General features: G+C 42.1%; 1 protein-coding gene across 1 annotated transcript in view; it reads left to right on the top strand.

Annotated features, from left to right (window-relative positions):
• Window positions 1–755, top strand: part of SHE (Src homology 2 domain containing E) — a 28,282-nt gene extending 27,527 nt beyond the window's left edge. The window contains exon 7 of the mRNA XM_072114540.1: window positions 226–755. Coding sequence (XP_071970641.1) covers window positions 226–409 — 184 coding nt within the window. The 3' untranslated portion in view covers window positions 410–755. The remainder of the gene's footprint in view (window positions 1–225) is intronic.
• The last annotated feature ends 17,595 nt before the right edge of the window (window positions 756–18,350 follow it).

Here is an 18,350-nt window from a genome sequence, read left to right as displayed (position 1 = left end):
ACTAAACCAGGCGCCTTAATGTAACTCAGACCCCGTGCCAATGAAATATTTAAGACTCTTCAGCGCTGGGCTCAACCAGGAGCTGCAGTGCCGTCTGATATGTGTGGCCCTGATCGGCATGTGCAGTACCTCTGACCTCTGCATAGCCCCGGGGTGGTGGGTGACTGAGCCCGGCTCCTTATATCTATCTCCACACTTTCAGGAGACTTTCTCGCTTCCTCCTAGGACTAGTCAGGGATGTGTCCATATCATTGTGGCCCAAACCAAGGACAACAAGTTCACCCTAAACCAGACAAGTGGCGTCTTCTGCAGCATCCCCGAGGTGATCCACTACTACTCCAGCCAGAAGTTACCCTTCAAGGGGGCCGAGCACATGAGCCTGTTGTACCCGGTGCCCAGAGTCCAGTGAGCCCTTGCCACCCTCCATGCCCCTCGTATTCCACATGAAGTCACCAGCACAATACGCTTCTCCTCTATACCTTCCCTCCACAAACTACCCAAAAACTGAGGACGTTACAGAACGATTCTAGGACGTGATGGAGATGAGAAAATAGCATGTGTGTAACCTGAGACACTGAAACGAAGTCAGCTGTGGACAGTCACCATGGAACCTGCAGATGCTAAGTAATAGAAGAGTCTAAAGTATTAGAAGAAATGAGACTGTAATTCCTGAGAGTCCCCAGCAGACGGCGCCGCTCTCCCTCTGCCGCTTGTATTATACGTGTATTATGGCTAATAAAGGGTTTGTACATTCACCTCTGTAACATGGAGTAATCTGTCCCATGATAGGAGGTGACTGCGTATGAGGTGACACTCCAGGACCCCAGGGCACAGAGGTGTGAGGGTACAGAAGACGGCACAGAGGTGTGTGGGTACAGGAGACGGCACAGAGGCGCGAGGGTACAGGAGACGGCACAGAGGCGCGAGGGTACAAGAGACGGCACAGAGGCGCGAGGGTACAGGAGACTGTACAGAGGTGTGTGGGTACAGGAGACGGCACAGAGGTGTGTGGGTACAGGAGACTGTACAGAGGTGTGTGGGTACAGGAGAGGGCACAGACGTGTGTGGGTACAGGAGACAGCACAGAGGCGCGAGGGTACAGGAGACGGCACAGAGGCGCGAGGGTACAGGAGACGGCACAGAGGCGCGAGGGTACAGGAGACTGTACAGCGGTGTGTGGGTACAGGAGACGGCACAGAGGCGCGAGGGTACAGGAGACGGCACAGAGGCGCGAGGGTACAGGAGACGGCACAGAGGTGCGAGGGTACAGGAGACGGCACAGAGGCGCGAGGGTACAGGAGACGGCACAGAGGCGCGAGGGTACAGGAGACGGCACAGAGGCGCGAGGGTACAGGAGACGGCACAGAGGCGCGAGGGTACAGGAGACGGCACAGAGGCGCGAGGGTACAGGAGACGGCACAGAGGCGCGAGGGTACAGGAGACGGCACAGAGGCGCGAGGGTACAGGAGACGGCACAGAGGCGCGAGGGTACAGGAGACGGCACAGAGGCGCGAGGGTACAGGAGACGGCACAGAGGTGCGAGGGCACAAAGATGCGAGGGTACAGGAGACGGCAAAGAGGTGCGAGGGTACAGGAGACAGCACAGAGGTGTGTGGGTACAGGAGACCGTACAGAGGTATAAAGGTACAGGAGAAGGCACAGAGGTGCGAGGGTACGGGAGACGGCACCGAGGCGCGAGGGTACGGGAGACGGCACAGAGGCGCGAGGGTACAGGAGACGGCACAGAGGCGCGAGGGTACAGGAGACGGCACAGAGGCGCGAGGGTACAGGAGACGGCACAGAGGCGCGAGGGTACAGGAGACGGCACAGAGGTGCGAGGGTACAGGAGACGGCACAGAGGTGCAAGGGTACAGAAGACGGACAGAGGTGCGAGGGCACAAAGATGCGAGGGTACAGGAGACGGCAAAGAGGTGCGAGGGTACAGGAGACGGTAAAGAGGTGCGAGGGTACAGGAGACGGCACAGAGGTACGAGGGTACAGGAGACGGCACTGAGGTGTGCGGATACAGGAAACGGTACAGAGGAGGAATAGTAGAAGTTGTGTAGCACTAGATGAGTGTTAGTATAGGAGGAATAGTAGAAGTTGTGTAGCACTAGATGAGTGTTAGTAGAGGAATAGTAGAAGTTGTGTAGCACTAGATAAGTGTTAGTAGAGGAATAGTAGAAGCTGTGTAGCACTAGATGAGTGTTAGTAGAGGAGGAATAGTAGAAGTTGTGTAGCACTAGATGAGTGTTAGTAGAGGAGGAGTAGAAGTTGTGTAGCACTAGATAAGTGTTAGTAGAGGAGGAATAGTAGAAGTTGTGTAGCACTAGATGAGTGTTAGTAGAGGAATAGTAGAAGTTGTGTAGCACTAGATGAGTGTTAGTAGAGGAATAGTAGAAGTTGTGTAGCACTAGATGAGTGTTAGTAGAGGAGGAATAGTAGAAGTTGTGTAGCACTAGATGAGTGTTAGTAGAGGAATAGTAGAAGTTGTGTAGCACTAGATGAGTGTTAGTAGAGGAGGAGGAGTAGAAGTTGTGTAGCACTAGATGAGTGTTAGTAGAGGAGGAGGAGTAGAAGTTGTGTAGCACTAGATGAGTGTTAGTAGAGGAGGAGTAGAAGTTGTGTAGCACTAGATGAGTGTTAGTTGAGTGTTAGTAGAGGAGGAATAGTAGAAGTTGTGTAGCAATAGATGAGTGTTAGTAGAGGAGGAATAGTAGAAGTTGTGTAGCACTAGATGAGTGTTAGTAGAGGAATAGTAGAAGTTGTGTAGCACTAGATGAGTGTTAGTAGAGGAATAGTAGAAGTTGTGTAGCACTAGATGAGTGTTAGTAAAGGAGGAATAGTAGAAGTTGTGTAGCACTAGACGAGTGTTAGTAGAGGAGGAATAGTAGAAGTTGTGTAGCACTAGACAAGTGTTAGTAAAGGAGGAATAGTAGAAGTTGTGTAGCACTAGATGAGTGTTAGTAGAGGAGGAATAGTAGAAGTTGTGTAGCACTAGATGAGTGTTAGTAGAGGAGGAATAGTAGAAGTTGTGTAGCACTAGACAAGTGTTAGTAGAGGAGGAATAGTAGAAGTTGTGTAGCACTAGATGAGTGTTAGTAGAGGAGGAATAGTAGAAGTTGTGTAGCACTAGATGAGTGTTAGTAGAGGAATAGTAGAAGTTGTGTAGCACTAGATGAGTGTTAGTAGAAGTTGTGTAGCACTAGACAAGTGTTAGTAAAGGAGGAATAGTAGAAGTTGTGTAGCACTAGATGAGTGTTAGTAGAGGAGGAATAGTAGAAGTTGTGTAGCACTAGACGAGTGTTAGTAAAGGAGGAATAGTAGAAGTTGTGTAGCACTAGATGAGTGTTAGTAGAGGAATAGTAGAAGTTGTGTAGCACTAGATGAGTGTTAGTAGAGGAGGAATAGTAGAAGTTGTGTAGCACTAGATGAGTGTTAGTAGAGGAGGAATAGTAGAAGTTGTGTAGCACTAGACGAGTGTTAGTAGAGGAGGAATAGTAGAAGTTGTGTAGCACTAGATGAGTGTTAGTAGAGGAGGAATAGTAGAAGTTGTGTAGCACTAGATGAGTGTTAGTAGAGGAGGAATAGTAGAAGTTGTGTAGCACTAGATAAGTGTTAGTAGAGGAATAGTAGAAGTTGTGTAGCACTAGATGAGTGTTAGTAGAGGAATAGTAGAAGTTGTGTAGCACTAGATGAGTGTTAGTAGAGGAATAGTAGAAGTTGTGTAGCACACGATGATTGTTAGTAGAGGAATAGTAGAAGTTGTGTAGCACTAGATGAGTGTTAGTAGAAGTTGTGTAGCACTAGATGAGTGTTAGTAGAGGAGGAGGAGTAGAAGTTGTGTAGCACTAGATGAGTGTTAGTTGAGTGTTAGTAGAGGAGGAATAGTAGAAGTTGTGTAGCACTAGACGAGTGTTAGTAGAGGAGGAATAGTAGAAGTTGTGTAGCACTAGATGAGTGTTAGTAGAGGAGGAATAGTAGAAGTTGTGTAGCACTAGACGAGTGTTAGTAGAGGAGGAATAGTAGAAGTTGTGTAGCACTAGATGAGTGTTAGTAGAGGAGGAATAGTAGAAGTTGTGTAGCACTAGATGAGTGTTAGTAGAGGAGGAGTAGAAGTTGTGTAGCACTAGATGAGTGTTAGTAGAGGAGGAATAGTAGAAGTTGTGTAGCACTAGATGAGTGTTAGTAGAGGAGGAATAGTAGAAGTTGTGTAGCACTAGATGAGTGTTAGTAGAGGAGGAATAGTAGAAGTTGTGTAGCACTAGATGAGTGTTAGTAGAGGAGGAATAGTAGAAGTTGTGTAGCACTAGATGAGTGTTAGTAGAGGAATAATAGAAGTTGTGTAGCACTAGATGAGTGTTAGTAGAAGTTGTGTAGCACTAGATGAGTGTTAGTAGAGGAGGAGGAGTAGAAGTTGTGTAGCACTAGATGAGTGTTAGTTGAGTGTTAGTAGAGGAGGAATAGTAGAAGTTGTGTAGCACTAGACGAGTGTTAGTAGAGGAGGAATAGTAGAAGTTGTGTAGCACTAGACGAGTGTTAGTAGAGGAGGAATAGTAGAAGTTGTGTAGCACTAGATGAGTGTTAGTAGAGGAATAGTAGAAGTTGTGTAGCACTAGATGAGTGTTAGTAGAGGAATAGTAGAAGTTGTGTAGCACTAGATGAGTGTTAGTAGAAGTTGTGTAGCACTAGACAAGTGTTAGTAAAGGAGGAATAGTAGAAGTTGTGTAGCACTAGATGAGTGTTAGAGGAGGAATAGTAGAAGTTGTGTAGCACTAGACGAGTGTTAGTAGAAGTTGTGTAGCACTAGATGAGTGTTAGTAAAGGAGGAATAGTAGAAGTTGTGTAGCACTAGATGAGTGTTAGTAGAGGAGGAATAGTAGAAGTTGTGTAGCACTAGATGAGTGTTAGTAAAGGAGGAATAGTAGAAGTTGTGTAGCACTAGATGAGTGTTAGTAGAAGTTGTGTAGCACTAGATGAGTGTTAGTAGAGGAGGAATAGTAGAAGTTGTGTAGCACTAGATGAGTGTTAGTAGAGGAGGAATAGTAGAAGTTGTGTAGCACTAGATGAGTGTTAGTAGAGGAGGAATAGTAGAAGTTGTGTAGCACTAGACGAGTGTTAGTAGAGGAGGAATAGTAGAAGTTGTGTAGCACTAGATGAGTGTTAGTAGAGGAGGAATAGTAGAAGTTGTGTAGCACTAGATGAGTGTTAGTAGAGGAGGAATAGTAGAAGTTGTGTAGCACTAGATGAGTGTTAGTAGAGGAATAATAGAAGTTGTGTAGCACTAGATGAGTGTTAGTAGAAGTTGTGTAGCACTAGATGAGTGTTAGTAGAGGAGGAGGAGTAGAAGTTGTGTAGCACTAGATGAGTGTTAGTAGAGGAGGAATAGTAGAAGTTGTGTAGCACTAGACGAGTGTTAGTAGAGGAGGAATAGTAGAAGTTGTGTAGCACTAGATGAGTGTTAGTAGAGGAGGAATAGTAGAAGTTATGTAGCACTAGATGAGTGTTAGTAGAGGAATAGTAGAAGTTGTGTAGCACTAGATGAGTGTTAGTAGAGGAATAGTAGAAGTTGTGTAGCACTAGATGAGTGTTAGTAGAGGAGGAATAGTAGAAGTTGTGTAGCACTAGACGAGTGTTAGTAGAGGAGGAATAGTAGAAGTAGTGTAGCACTAGACAAGTGTTAGTAAAGGAGGAATAGTAGAAGTTGTGTAGCACTAGATGAGTGTTAGTAGAGGAGGAATAGTAGAAGTTGTGTAGCACTAGATGAGTGTTAGTAGAGGAATAATAGAAGTTGTGTAGCACTAGATGAGTGTTAGTAGAAGTTGTGTAGCACTAGATGAGTGTTAGTAGAGGAATAGTAGAAGTTGTGTAGCACTAGATGAGTGTTAGTAGAGGAGGAATAGTAGAAGTTGTGTAGCACTAGATGAGTGTTAGTAGAGGAGGAATAGTAGAAGTTGTGTAGCACTAGACGAGTGTTAGTAGAGGAGGAATAGTAGAAGTTGTGTAGCACTAGATGAGTGTTAGTAGAGGAGGAATAGTAGAAGTTGTGTAGCACTAGATGAGTGTTAGTAGAGAAGGAATAGTAGAAGTTGTGTAGCACTAGATGAGTGTTAGTAGAGGAATAATAGAAGTTGTGTAGCACTAGATGAGTGTTAGTAGAAGTTGTGTAGCACTAGATGAGTGTTAGTAGAGGAGGAGGAGTAGAAGTTGTGTAGCACTAGATGAGTGTTAGTTGAGTGTTAGTAGAGGAGGAATAGTAGAAGTTGTGTAGCACTAGACGAGTGTTAGTAGAGGAGGAATAGTAGAAGTTGTGTAGCACTAGATGAGTGTTAGTAGAGGAGGAATAGTAGAAGTTGTGTAGCACTAGATGAGTGTTAGTAGAGGAATAGTAGAAGTTGTGTAGCACTAGATGAGTGTTAGTAGAGGAATAGTAGAAGTTGTGTAGCACTAGATGAGTGTTAGTAGAGGAGGAATAGTAGAAGTTGTGTAGCACTAGATGAGTGTTAGTAGAGGAGGAATAGTAGAAGTTGTGTAGCACTAGACGAGTGTTAGTAGAGGAGGAATAGTAGAAGTAGTGTAGCACTAGATGAGTGTTAGTAGAGGAGGAGTAGTAGAAGTTGTGTAGCACTAGACAAGTGTTAGTAAAGGAGGAATAGTAGAAGTTGTGTAGCACTAGATGAGTGTTAGTAGAGGAGGAATAGTAGAAGTTGTGTAGCACTAGATGAGTGTTAGTAGAGGAATAATAGAAGTTGTGTAGCACTAGATGAGTGTTAGTAGAAGTTGTGTAGCACTAGATGAGTGTTAGTAGAGGAATAGTAGAAGTTGTGTAGCACTAGATGAGTGTTAGTAGAGGAGGAATAGTAGAAGTTGTGTAGCACTAGATGAGTGTTAGTAGAGGAGGAATAGTAGAAGTTGTGTAGCACTAGACGAGTGTTAGTAGAGGAGGAATAGTAGAAGTTGTGTAGCACTAGATGAGTGTTAGTAGAGGAGGAATAGTAGAAGTTGTGTAGCACTAGATGAGTGTTAGTAGAGAAGGAATAGTAGAAGTTGTGTAGCACTAGATGAGTGTTAGTAGAGGAATAATAGAAGTTGTGTAGCACTAGATGAGTGTTAGTAGAAGTTGTGTAGCACTAGATGAGTGTTAGTAGAGGAGGAGGAGTAGAAGTTGTGTAGCACTAGATGAGTGTTAGTTGAGTGTTAGTAGAGGAGGAATAGTAGAAGTTGTGTAGCACTAGACGAGTGTTAGTAGAGGAGGAATAGTAGAAGTTGTGTAGCACTAGATGAGTGTTAGTAGAGGAGGAATAGTAGAAGTTGTGTAGCACTAGATGAGTGTTAGTAGAGGAATAGTAGAAGTTGTGTAGCACTAGATGAGTGTTAGTAGAGGAATAGTAGAAGTTGTGTAGCACTAGATGAGTGTTAGTAGAGGAGGAATAGTAGAAGTTGTGTAGCACTAGATGAGTGTTAGTAGAGGAGGAATAGTAGAAGTTGTGTAGCACTAGACGAGTGTTAGTAGAGGAGGAATAGTAGAAGTTGTGTAGCACTAGATGAGTGTTAGTAGAGGAGGAGTAGTAGAAGTTGTGTAGCACTAGACAAGTGTTAGTAAAGGAGGAATAGTAGAAGTTGTGTAGCACTAGATGAGTGTTAGTAGAGGAGGAATAGTAGAAGTTGTGTAGCACTAGATGAGTGTTAGTAGAGGAATAATAGAAGTTGTGTAGCACTAGATGAGTGTTAGTAGAAGTTGTGTAGCACTAGATGAGTGTTAGTAGAGGAGGAGGAGTAGAAGTTGTGTAGCACTAGATGAGTGTTAGTTGAGTAGAGGAGGAATAGTAGAAGTTGGGTGTAGCACTAGACTGAGTGTTAGTAGAGGAGGAATAGTAGAAGTTGTGTAGCACTAGATGAGTGGTAGTAGAGGAGAATAGTAGAGTTGTGTAGCACTAGATGAGTGTAGTAGAGGAGGAATAGTAGAAGTTGTGTAGCACTAGATGAGTGTTAGTAGAGGAGGAATAGTAGAAGTTGTGTAGCACTAGATGAGTGTTAGTAGAGGAGGAATAGTAGAAGTTGTGTAGCACTAGACGAGTGTTAGTAGAGAGGAATAGTAGAAGTTGTGTAGCACTAGACGAGTGTTAGTAGAGGAGGAATAGTAGAAGTTGTGTAGCACTAGATGAGTGTTAGTAGAGGAGGAATAGTAGAAGTTGTGTAGCACTAGATGAGTGTTAGTAGAGGAGGAGAGTAGAAGTTGTGTAGCACTAGATGAGTGTTAGTAGAGGAGGAATAGTAGAAGTTGTGTAGCACTAGATGAGTGTTAGTAGAGGAGGAATAGTAGAAGTTGTGTAGCACTAGACTGAGTGTTAGTAGAGGAGGAATAGTAGAAGTTGTGTAGCACTAGATGAGTGTTAGTAGAGGAGGAATAGTAGAAGTTGTGTAGCACTAGATGAGTGTTAGTAGAGGAGGAAGAGTAGAAGTTGTGTAGCACTAGATGAGTGTTAGTAGAGAGAGGAGGAGTAGAAGTTGTGTAGCACTAGATGAGTGTTAGTTGAGTGTTAGTAGAGGAGGAATAGTAGAAGTTGTGTAGCACTAGATGAGTGTTAGTAGAGGAGGAATAGTAGAAGTTGTGTAGCACTAGATGAGTGTTAGTAGAGGAATAATAGAAGTTGTGTAGCACTAGATGAGTGTTAGTAGAAGTTGTGTAGCACTAGATGAGTGTTAGTAGAGGAATAGTAGAAGTTGTGTAGCACTAGATGAGTGTTAGTAGAGGAGGAATAGTAGAAGTTGTGTAGCACTAGATGAGTGTTAGTAGAGGAGGAATAGTAGAAGTTGTGTAGCACTAGACGAGTGTTAGTAGAGGAGGAATAGTAGAAGTTGTGTAGCACTAGATGAGTGTTAGTAGAGGAGGAATAGTAGAAGTTGTGTAGCACTAGATGAGTGTTAGTAGAGGAGGAGTAGAAGTTGTGTAGCACTAGATGAGTGTTAGTAGAGGAGGAATAGTAGAAGTTGTGTAGCACTAGATGAGTGTTAGTAGAGGAGGATTAGTAGAAGTTGTGTAGCACTAGATGAGTGTTAGTAGAGGAGGAATAGTAGAAGTTGTGTAGCACTAGATGAGTGTTAGTAGAGGAGGAATAGTAGAAGTTGTGTAGCACTAGACGAGTGTTAGTAGAGGAGGAATAGTAGAAGTTGTGTAGCACTAGATGAGTGTTAGTAGAGGAGTAGTAGAAGTTGTGTAGCACTAGATGAGTGTTAGTAGAGGAGGAGGAGTAGAAGTTGTGTAGCACTAGATGAGTGTTAGTAGAGGAGGAGGAGTAGAAGTTGTGTAGCACTAGATGAGTGTTAGTTGAGTGTTAGTAGAGGAGGAATAGTAGAAGTTGTGTAGCACTAGATGAGTGTTAGTAGAGGAGGAATAGTAGAAGTTGTGTAGCACTAGATGAGTGTTAGTAGAGGAAGAATAGAAGTTGTGTAGCACTAGATGAGTGTTAGTAGAAGTTGTGTAGCACTAGATGAGTGTTAGTAGAGGAATAGTAGAAGTTGTGTAGCACTAGATGAGTGTTAGTAGAGGAGGAATAGTAGAAGTTGTGTAGCACTAGATGAGTGTTAGTAGAGGAGGAATAGTAGAAGTTGTGTAGCACTAGACGAGTGTTAGTAGAGGAGGAATAGTAGAAGTTGTGTAGCACTAGATGAGTGTTAGTAGAGGAGGAATAGTAGAAGTTGTGTAGCACTAGATGAGTGTTAGTAGAGGAGGAATAGTAGAAGTTGTGTAGCACTAGATGAGTGTTAGTAGAGAGGAATAGTAGAAGTTGTGTAGCACTAGATGAGTGGTAGTGAGGAGGAATAGTAGAAGTTGTGTAGCACTAGATGAGTGTTAGTAGAGGAGGAGGAGTAGAAGTTGTGTAGCACTAGATGAGTGTTAGTTGAGTGTTAGTAGAGGAGGAATAGTAGAAGTTGTGTAGCACTAGATGAGTGTTAGTAGAGGAGGAATAGTAGAAGTTGTGTAGCACTAGATGAGTGTTAGTAGAAGTTGTGTAGCACTAGATGAGTGTTAGTAGAGGAGGAAGTAGAAGTTGTGTAGCACTAGATGAGTGGAGTGTTAGTAGAGGAGGAATAGTAGAAGTTGTGTAGCACTAGACGAGTGTTAGTAGAGGAGGAATAGTAGAAGTTGTGTAGCACTAGATGAGTGTTAGTAGAGGAGGAATAGTAGAAGTTGTGTAGCACTAGATGAGTGTTAGTAGAGGAATAGTAGAAGTTGTGTAGCACTAGATGAGTGTTAGTAGAGGAATAGTAGAAGTTGTGTAGCACTAGATGAGTGTTAGTAGAGGAGGAATAGTAGAAGTTGTGTAGCACTAGATGAGTGTTAGTAGAGGAGGAATAGTAGAAGTTGTGTAGCACTAGACGAGTGTTAGTAGAGGAGGAATAGTAGAAGTTGTGTAGCACTAGATGAGTGTTAGTAGAGGAGGAATAGTAGAAGTTGTGTAGCACTAGATGAGTGTTAGTAGAGGAGGAATAGTAGAAGTTGTGTAGCACTAGATGAGTGTTAGTAGAGGAGGAATAGTAGAAGTTGTGTAGCACTAGATGAGTGTTAGTAGAGGAATAATAGAAGTTGTGTAGCACTAGATGAGTGTTAGTAGAAGTTGTGTAGCACTAGATGAGTGTTAGTAGAGGAGGAGGAGTAGAAGTTGTGTAGCACTAGATGAGTGTTAGTTGAGTGTTAGTAGAGGAGGAATAGTAGAAGTTGTGTAGCACTAGACGAGTGTTAGTAGAGGAGGAATAGTAGAAGTTGTGTAGCACTAGATGAGTGTTAGTAGAGGAGGAATAGTAGAAGTTGTGTAGCACTAGATGAGTGTTAGTAGAGGAATAGTAGAAGTTGTGTAGCACTAGATGAGTGTTAGTAGAGGAGGAATAGTAGAAGTTGTGTAGCACTAGATGAGTGTTAGTAGAGGAGGAATAGTAGAAGTTGTGTAGCACTAGACGAGTGTTAGTAGAGGAGGAATAGTAGAAGTTGTGTAGCACTAGACGAGTGTTAGTAGAGGAGGAATAGTAGAAGTTGTGTAGCACTAGATGAGTGTTAGTAGAGGAGGAATAGTAGAAGTTGTGTAGCACTAGATGAGTGTTAGTAGAGGAGGAGTAGAAGTTGTGTAGCACTAGATGAGTGTTAGTAGAGGAGGAATAGTAGAAGTTGTGTAGCACTAGATGAGTGTTAGTAGAGGAGGAATAGTAGAAGTTGTGTAGCACTAGACAAGTGTTAGTAGAGGAGGAATAGTAGAAGTTGTGTAGCACTAGATGAGTGTTAGTAGAGGAGGAATAGTAGAAGTTGTGTAGCACTAGACGAGTGTTAGTAGAGGAGGAGGAGTAGAAGTTGTGTAGCACTAGATGAGTGTTAGTAGAGGAGGAGGAGTAGAAGTTGTGTAGCACTAGATGAGTGTTAGTTGAGTGTTAGTAGAGGAGGAATAGTAGAAGTTGTGTAGCACTAGACGAGTGTTAGTAGAGGAGGAATAGTAGAAGTTGTGTAGCACTAGATGAGTGTTAGTAGAGGAATAATAGAAGTTGTGTAGCACTAGATGAGTGTTAGTAGAAGTTGTGTAGCACTAGATGAGTGTTAGTAGAGGAATAGTAGAAGTTGTGTAGCACTAGATGAGTGTTAGTAGAGGAGGAATAGTAGAAGTTGTGTAGCACTAGATGAGTGTTAGTAGAGGAGGAATAGTAGAAGTTGTGTAGCACTAGACGAGTGTTAGTAGAGGAGGAATAGTAGAAGTTGTGTAGCACTAGACGAGTGTTAGTAGAGGAGGAATAGTAGAAGTTGTGTAGCACTAGATGAGTGTTAGTAGAGGAGGAATAGTAGAAGTTGTGTAGCACTAGATGAGTGTTAGTAGAGGAGGAATAGTAGAAGTTGTGTAGCACTAGATGAGTGTTAGTAGAGGAGGAGTAGAAGTTGTGTAGCACTAGATGAGTGTTAGTAGAGGAGGAATAGTAGAAGTTGTGTAGCACTAGATGAGTGTTAGTAGAGGAGGAATAGTAGAAGTTGTGTAGCACTAGATGAGTGTTAGTAGAGGAGGAATAGTAGAAGTTGTGTAGCACTAGATGAGTGTTAGTAGAGGAGGAGTAGAAGTTGTGTAGCACTAGATGAGTGTTAGTAGAGGAGGAATAGTAGAAGTTGTGTAGCACTAGATGAGTGTTAGTAGAGGAGGAATAGTAGAAGTTGTGTAGCACTAGACAAGTGTTAGTAGAGGAGGAATAGTAGAAGTTGTGTAGCACTAGATGAGTGTTAGTAGAGGAGGAATAGTAGAAGTTGTGTAGCACTAGACGAGTGTTAGTAGAGGAGGAGGAGTAGAAGTTGTGTAGCACTAGATGAGTGTTAGTAGAGGAGGAGGAGTAGAAGTTGTGTAGCACTAGATGAGTGTTAGTTGAGTGTTAGTAGAGGAGGAATAGTAGAAGTTGTGTAGCACTAGACGAGTGTTAGTAGAGGAGGAATAGTAGAAGTTGTGTAGCACTAGATGAGTGTTAGTAGAGGAATAATAGAAGTTGTGTAGCACTAGATGAGTGTTAGTAGAAGTTGTGTAGCACTAGATGAGTGTTAGTAGAGGAATAGTAGAAGTTGTGTAGCACTAGATGAGTGTTAGTAGAGGAGGAATAGTAGAAGTTGTGTAGCACTAGATGAGTGTTAGTAGAGGAGGAATAGTAGAAGTTGTGTAGCACTAGACGAGTGTTAGTAGAGGAGGAATAGTAGAAGTTGTGTAGCACTAGATGAGTGTTAGTAGAGGAGGAATAGTAGAAGTTGTGTAGCACTAGATGAGTGTTAGTAGAGGAGGAATAGTAGAAGTTGTGTAGCACTAGATGAGTGTTAGTAGAGGAATAATAGAAGTTGTGTAGCACTAGATGAGTGTTAGTAGAAGTTGTGTAGCACTAGATGAGTGTTAGTAGAGGAGGAGGAGTAGAAGTTGTGTAGCACTAGATGAGTGTTAGTTGAGTGTTAGTAGAGGAGGAATAGTAGAAGTTGTGTAGCACTAGACGAGTGTTAGTAGAGGAGGAATAGTAGAAGTTGTGTAGCACTAGATGAGTGTTAGTAGAGGAGGAATAGTAGAAGTTGTGTAGCACTAGATGAGTGTTAGTAGAGGAATAGTAGAAGTTGTGTAGCACTAGATGAGTGTTAGTAGAGGAATAGTAGAAGTTGTGTAGCACTAGATGAGTGTTAGTAGAGGAGGAATAGTAGAAGTTGTGTAGCACTAGATGAGTGTTAGTAGAGGAGGAATAGTAGAAGTTGTGTAGCACTAGATGAGTGTTAGTAGAGGAGGAATAGTAGAAGTTGTGTAGCACTAGACGAGTGTTAGTAGAGGAGGAATAGTAGAAGTTGTGTAGCACTAGATGAGTGTTAGTAGAGGAGGAGTAGTAGAAGTTGTGTAGCACTAGACAAGTGTTAGTAAAGGAGGAATAGTAGAAGTTGTGTAGCACTAGATGAGTGTTAGTAGAGGAGGAATAGTAGAAGTTGTGTAGCACTAGATGAGTGTTAGTAGAGGAATAATAGAAGTTGTGTAGCACTAGATGAGTGTTAGTAGAAGTTGTGTAGCACTAGATGAGTGTTAGTAGAGGAGGAGGAGTAGAAGTTGTGTAGCACTAGACAAGTGTTAGTAAAGGAGGAATAGTAGAAGTTGTGTAGCACTAGATGAGTGTTAGTAGAGGAGGAATAGTAGAAGTTGTGTAGCACTAGATGAGTGTTAGTAGAGGAATAGTAGAAGTTGTGTAGCACTAGATGAGTGTTAGTAGAGGAATAATAGAAGTTGTGTAGCACTAGATGAGTGTTAGTAGAAGTTGTGTAGCACTAGATGAGTGTTAGTAGAGGAGGAGGAGTAGAAGTTGTGTAGCACTAGATGAGTGTTAGTTGAGTGTTAGTAGAGGAGGAATAGTAGAAGTTGTGTAGCACTAGACGAGTGTTAGTAGAGGAGGAATAGTAGAAGTTGTGTAGCACTAGATGAGTGTTAGTAGAGGAGGAATAGTAGAAGTTGTGTAGCACTAGATGAGTGTTAGTAGAGGAATAGTAGAAGTTGTGTAGCACTAGATGAGTGTTAGTAGAGGAATAGTAGAAGTTGTGTAGCACTAGATGAGTGTTAGTAGAGGAGGAATAGTAGAAGTTGTGTAGCACTAGATGAGTGTTAGTAGAGGAGGAATAGTAGAAGTTGTGTAGCACTAGACGAGTGTTAGTAGAGGAGGAATAGTAGAAGTTGTGTAGCACTAGATGAGTGTTAGTAGAGGAGGAGTAGTAGAAGTTGTGTAGCACTAGACAAGTGTTAGTAAAGGAGGAATAGTAGAAGTTGTGTAGCACTAGATGAGTGTTAGTAGAGGAGGAATAGTAGAAGTTGTGTAGCACTAGATGAGTGTTAGTAGAGGAATAATAGAAGTTGTGTAGCACTAGATGAGTGTTAGTAGAAGTTGTGTAGCACTAGATGAGTGTTAGTAGAGGAGGAGGAGTAGAAGTTGTGTAGCACTAGACAAGTGTTAGTAAAGGAGGAATAGTAGAAGTTGTGTAGCACTAGATGAGTGTTAGTAGAGGAGGAATAGTAGAAGTTGTGTAGCACTAGATGAGTGTTAGTAGAGGAATAATAGAAGTTGTGTAGCACTAGATGAGTGTTAGTAGAAGTTGTGTAGCACTAGATGAGTGTTAGTAGAGGAGGAGGAGTAGAAGTTGTGTAGCACTAGATGAGTGTTAGTTGAGTGTTAGTAGAGGAGGAATAGTAGAAGTTGTGTAGCACTAGACGAGTGTTAGTAGAGGAGGAATAGTAGAAGTTGTGTAGCACTAGATGAGTGTTAGTAGAGGAGGATTAGTAGAAGTTGTGTAGCACTAGATGAGTGTTAGTAGAGGAATAGTAGAAGTTGTGTAGCACTAGATGAGTGTTAGTAGAGGAGGAATAGTAGAAGTTGTGTAGCACTAGATGAGTGTTAGTAGAGGAGGAATAGTAGAAGTTGTGTAGCACTAGATGAGTGTTAGTAGAGGAATAGTAGAAGTTGTGTAGCACTAGATGAGTGTTAGTAGAGGAGGAATAGTAGAAGTTGTGTAGCACTAGATGAGTGTTAGTAGAGGAGGAATAGTAGAAGTTGTGTAGCACTAGACGAGTGTTAGTAGAGGAGGAATAGTAGAAGTTGTGTAGCACTAGACGAGTGTTAGTAGAGGAGGAATAGTAGAAGTTGTGTAGCACTAGATGAGTGTTAGTAGAGGAGGAATAGTAGAAGTTGTGTAGCACTAGATGAGTGTTAGTAGAGGAGGAGTAGAAGTTGTGTAGCACTAGATGAGTGTTAGTAGAGGAGGAATAGTAGAAGTTGTGTAGCACTAGATGAGTGTTAGTAGAGGAGGAATAGTAGAAGTTGTGTAGCACTAGACAAGTGTTAGTAGAGGAGGAATAGTAGAAGTTGTGTAGCACTAGATGAGTGTTAGTAGAGGAGGAATAGTAGAAGTTGTGTAGCACTAGACGAGTGTTAGTAGAGGAGGAGGAGTAGAAGTTGTGTAGCACTAGATGAGTGTTAGTAGAGGAGGAGGAGTAGAAGTTGTGTAGCACTAGATGAGTGTTAGTTGAGTGTTAGTAGAGGAGGAATAGTAGAAGTTGTGTAGCACTAGACGAGTGTTAGTAGAGGAGGAATAGTAGAAGTTGTGTAGCACTAGATGAGTGTTAGTAGAGGAGGAGTAGAAGTTGTGTAGCACTAGATGAGTGTTAGTAGAGGAGGAATAGTAGAAGTTGTGTAGCACTAGATGAGTGTTAGTAGAGGAGGAATAGTAGAAGTTGTGTAGCACTAGATGAGTGTTAGTAGAGGAGGAGTAGTAGAAGTTGTGTAGCACTAGATGAGTGTTAGTAGAGGAGGAATAGTAGAAGTTGTGTAGCACTAGATGAGTGTTAGTAGAGGAGGAGGAGTAGAAGTTGTGTAGCACTAGATGAGTGTTAGTAGAGGAGGAGTAGAAGTTGTGTAGCACTAGATGAGTGTTAGTAGAGGAGGAATAGTAGAAGTTGTGTAGCACTAGATGAGTGTTAGTAGAGGAGGAATAGTAGAAGTTGTGTAGCACTAGATGAGTGTTAGTAGAAGTTGTGTAGCACTAGGCAAGTGTTAGTAAAGGAGGAATAGTAGAAGTTGTGTAGCACTAGATGAGTGTTAGTAGAGGAGGAATAGTAGAAGTTGTGTAGCACTAGATGAGTGTTAGTAGAAGTTGTGTAGCACTAGACAAGTGCTAGTAAAGGAGGAATAGTAGAAGTTGTGTAGCACTAGATAAGTGTTAGTAGAGGAGGAATAGTAGAAGTTGTGTAGCACTAGATGAGTGTTAGTAGAGGAGGAATAGTAGAAGTTGTGTAGCACTAGACGAGTGTTAGTAGAGGAGGAATAGTAGAAGTTGTGTAGCACTAGATGAGTGTTAGTAGAGGAGGAATAGTAGAAGTTGTGTAGCACTAGATGAGTGTTAGTAGAGGAATAGTAGAAGTTGTGTAGCACTAGATGAGTGTTAGTAGAGGAGGAATAGTAGAAGTTGTGTAGCACTAGACGAGTGTTAGTAAAGGAGGAATAGTAGAAGTTGTGTAGCACTAGATGAGTGTTAGTAGAGGAATAGTAGAAGTTGTGTAGCACTAGATGAGTGTTAGTAGAGGAGGAATAGTAGAAGTTGTGTAGCACTAGATGAGTGTTAGTAGAGGAGGAATAGTAGAAGTTGTGTAGCACTAGACGAGTGTTAGTAGAGGAGGAATAGTAGAAGTTGTGTAGCACTAGATGAGTGTTAGTAGAGGAGGAATAGTAGAAGTTGTGTAGCACTAGATGAGTGTTAGTAGAAGTTGTGTAGCACTAGACAAGTGTTAGTAAAGGAGGAATAGTAGAAGTTGTGTAGCACTAGATGAGTGTTAGTAGAGGAATAGTAGAAGTTGTGTAGCACTAGATGAGTGTTAGTAGAGGAGGAATAGTAGAAGTTGTGTAGCACTAGATGAGTGTTAGTAGAGGAGGAATAGTAGAAGTTGTGTAGCACTAGACGAGTGTTAGTAGAGGAGGAATAGTAGAAGTTGTGTAGCACTAGATGAGTGTTAGTAGAGGAGGAATAGTAGAAGTTGTGTAGCACTAGATGAGTGTTAGTAGAGGAGGAATAGTAGAAGTTGTGTAGCACTAGATGAGTGTTAGTAGAGGAGGAATAGTAGAAGTTGTGTAGCACTAGATGAGTGTTAGTAGAAGTTGTGTAGCACTAGATGAGTGTTAGTAGAGGAGGAATAGTAGAAGTTGTGTAGCACTAGATGAGTGTTAGTAGAGGAATAGTAGAAGTTGTGTAGCACTAGACGAGTGTTAGTAGAGGAGGAATAGTAAAAGTTGTGTAGCACTAGATGAGTGTTAGTAGAGGAGGAATAGTAGAAGTTGTGCAGCACTAGATGAGTGTTAGTAGAGGAATAGTAGAAGTTGTGTAGCACTAGATGAGTGTTAGTAGAGGAGGAATAGTAGAAGTTGTGTAGCACTAGATGAGTGTTAGTAGAGGAGGAATAGTAGAAGTTGTGTAGCACTAGATGAGTGTTAGTAGAGGAATAGTAGAAGTTGTGTAGCACTAGATGAGTGTTAGTAGAGGAATAGTAGAAGTTGTGTAGCACTAGATGAGTGTTAGTAGAGGAATAGTAGAAGTTGTGTAGCACTAGATGAGTGTTAGTAGAGGAATAGTAGAAGTTGTGTAGCACTAGATGAGTGTTAGTAGAGGAGGAATAGTAGAAGTTGTGTAGCACTAGATGAGTGTTAGTAGAGGAGGAATAGTAGAAGTTGTGTAGCACTAGATGAGTGTTAGTAGAGGAGGAATAGTAGAAGTTGTGTAGCACTAGATGAGTGTTAGTAGAGGAGGAGTAGAAGTTGTGTAGCACTAGATGAGTGTTAGTAGAGGAGGAATAGTAGAAGTTGTGTAGCACTAGACGAGTGTTAGTAGAGGAATAGTAGAAGTTGTGTAGCACTAGACGAGTGTTAGTAGAGGAGGAATAGTAAAAGTTGTGTAGCACTAGATGAGTGTTAGTAGAGGAGGAATAGTAGAAGTTGTGCAGCACTAGATGAGTGTTAGTAGAGGAATAGTAGAAGTTGTGTAGCACTAGATGAGTGTTAGTAGAGGAGGAATAGTAGAAGTTGTGTAGCACTAGATGAGTGTTAGTAGAGGAGGAATAGTAGAAGTTGTGTAGCACTAGATGAGTGTTAGTAGAGGAGGAATAGTAGAAGTTGTGTAGCACTAGATGAGTGTTAGTAGAGGAATAGTAGAAGTTGTGTAGCACTAGATGAGTGTTAGTAGAGGAATAGTAGAAGTTGTGTAGCACTAGATGAGTGTTAGTAGAGGAATAGTAGAAGTTGTGTAGCACTAGATGAGTGTTAGTAGAGGAGGAATAGTAGAAGTT

Source organism: Engystomops pustulosus, chromosome 7 (genome assembly GCF_040894005.1).
Source record: "Engystomops pustulosus chromosome 7, aEngPut4.maternal, whole genome shotgun sequence".
In the NCBI taxonomy this organism is placed as follows: Eukaryota; Metazoa; Chordata; class Amphibia; order Anura; family Leptodactylidae; genus Engystomops; species Engystomops pustulosus.
Note: the sequence above shows the minus strand (reverse complement) of the source record. Positions and strands in the feature narration are given on the sequence as shown.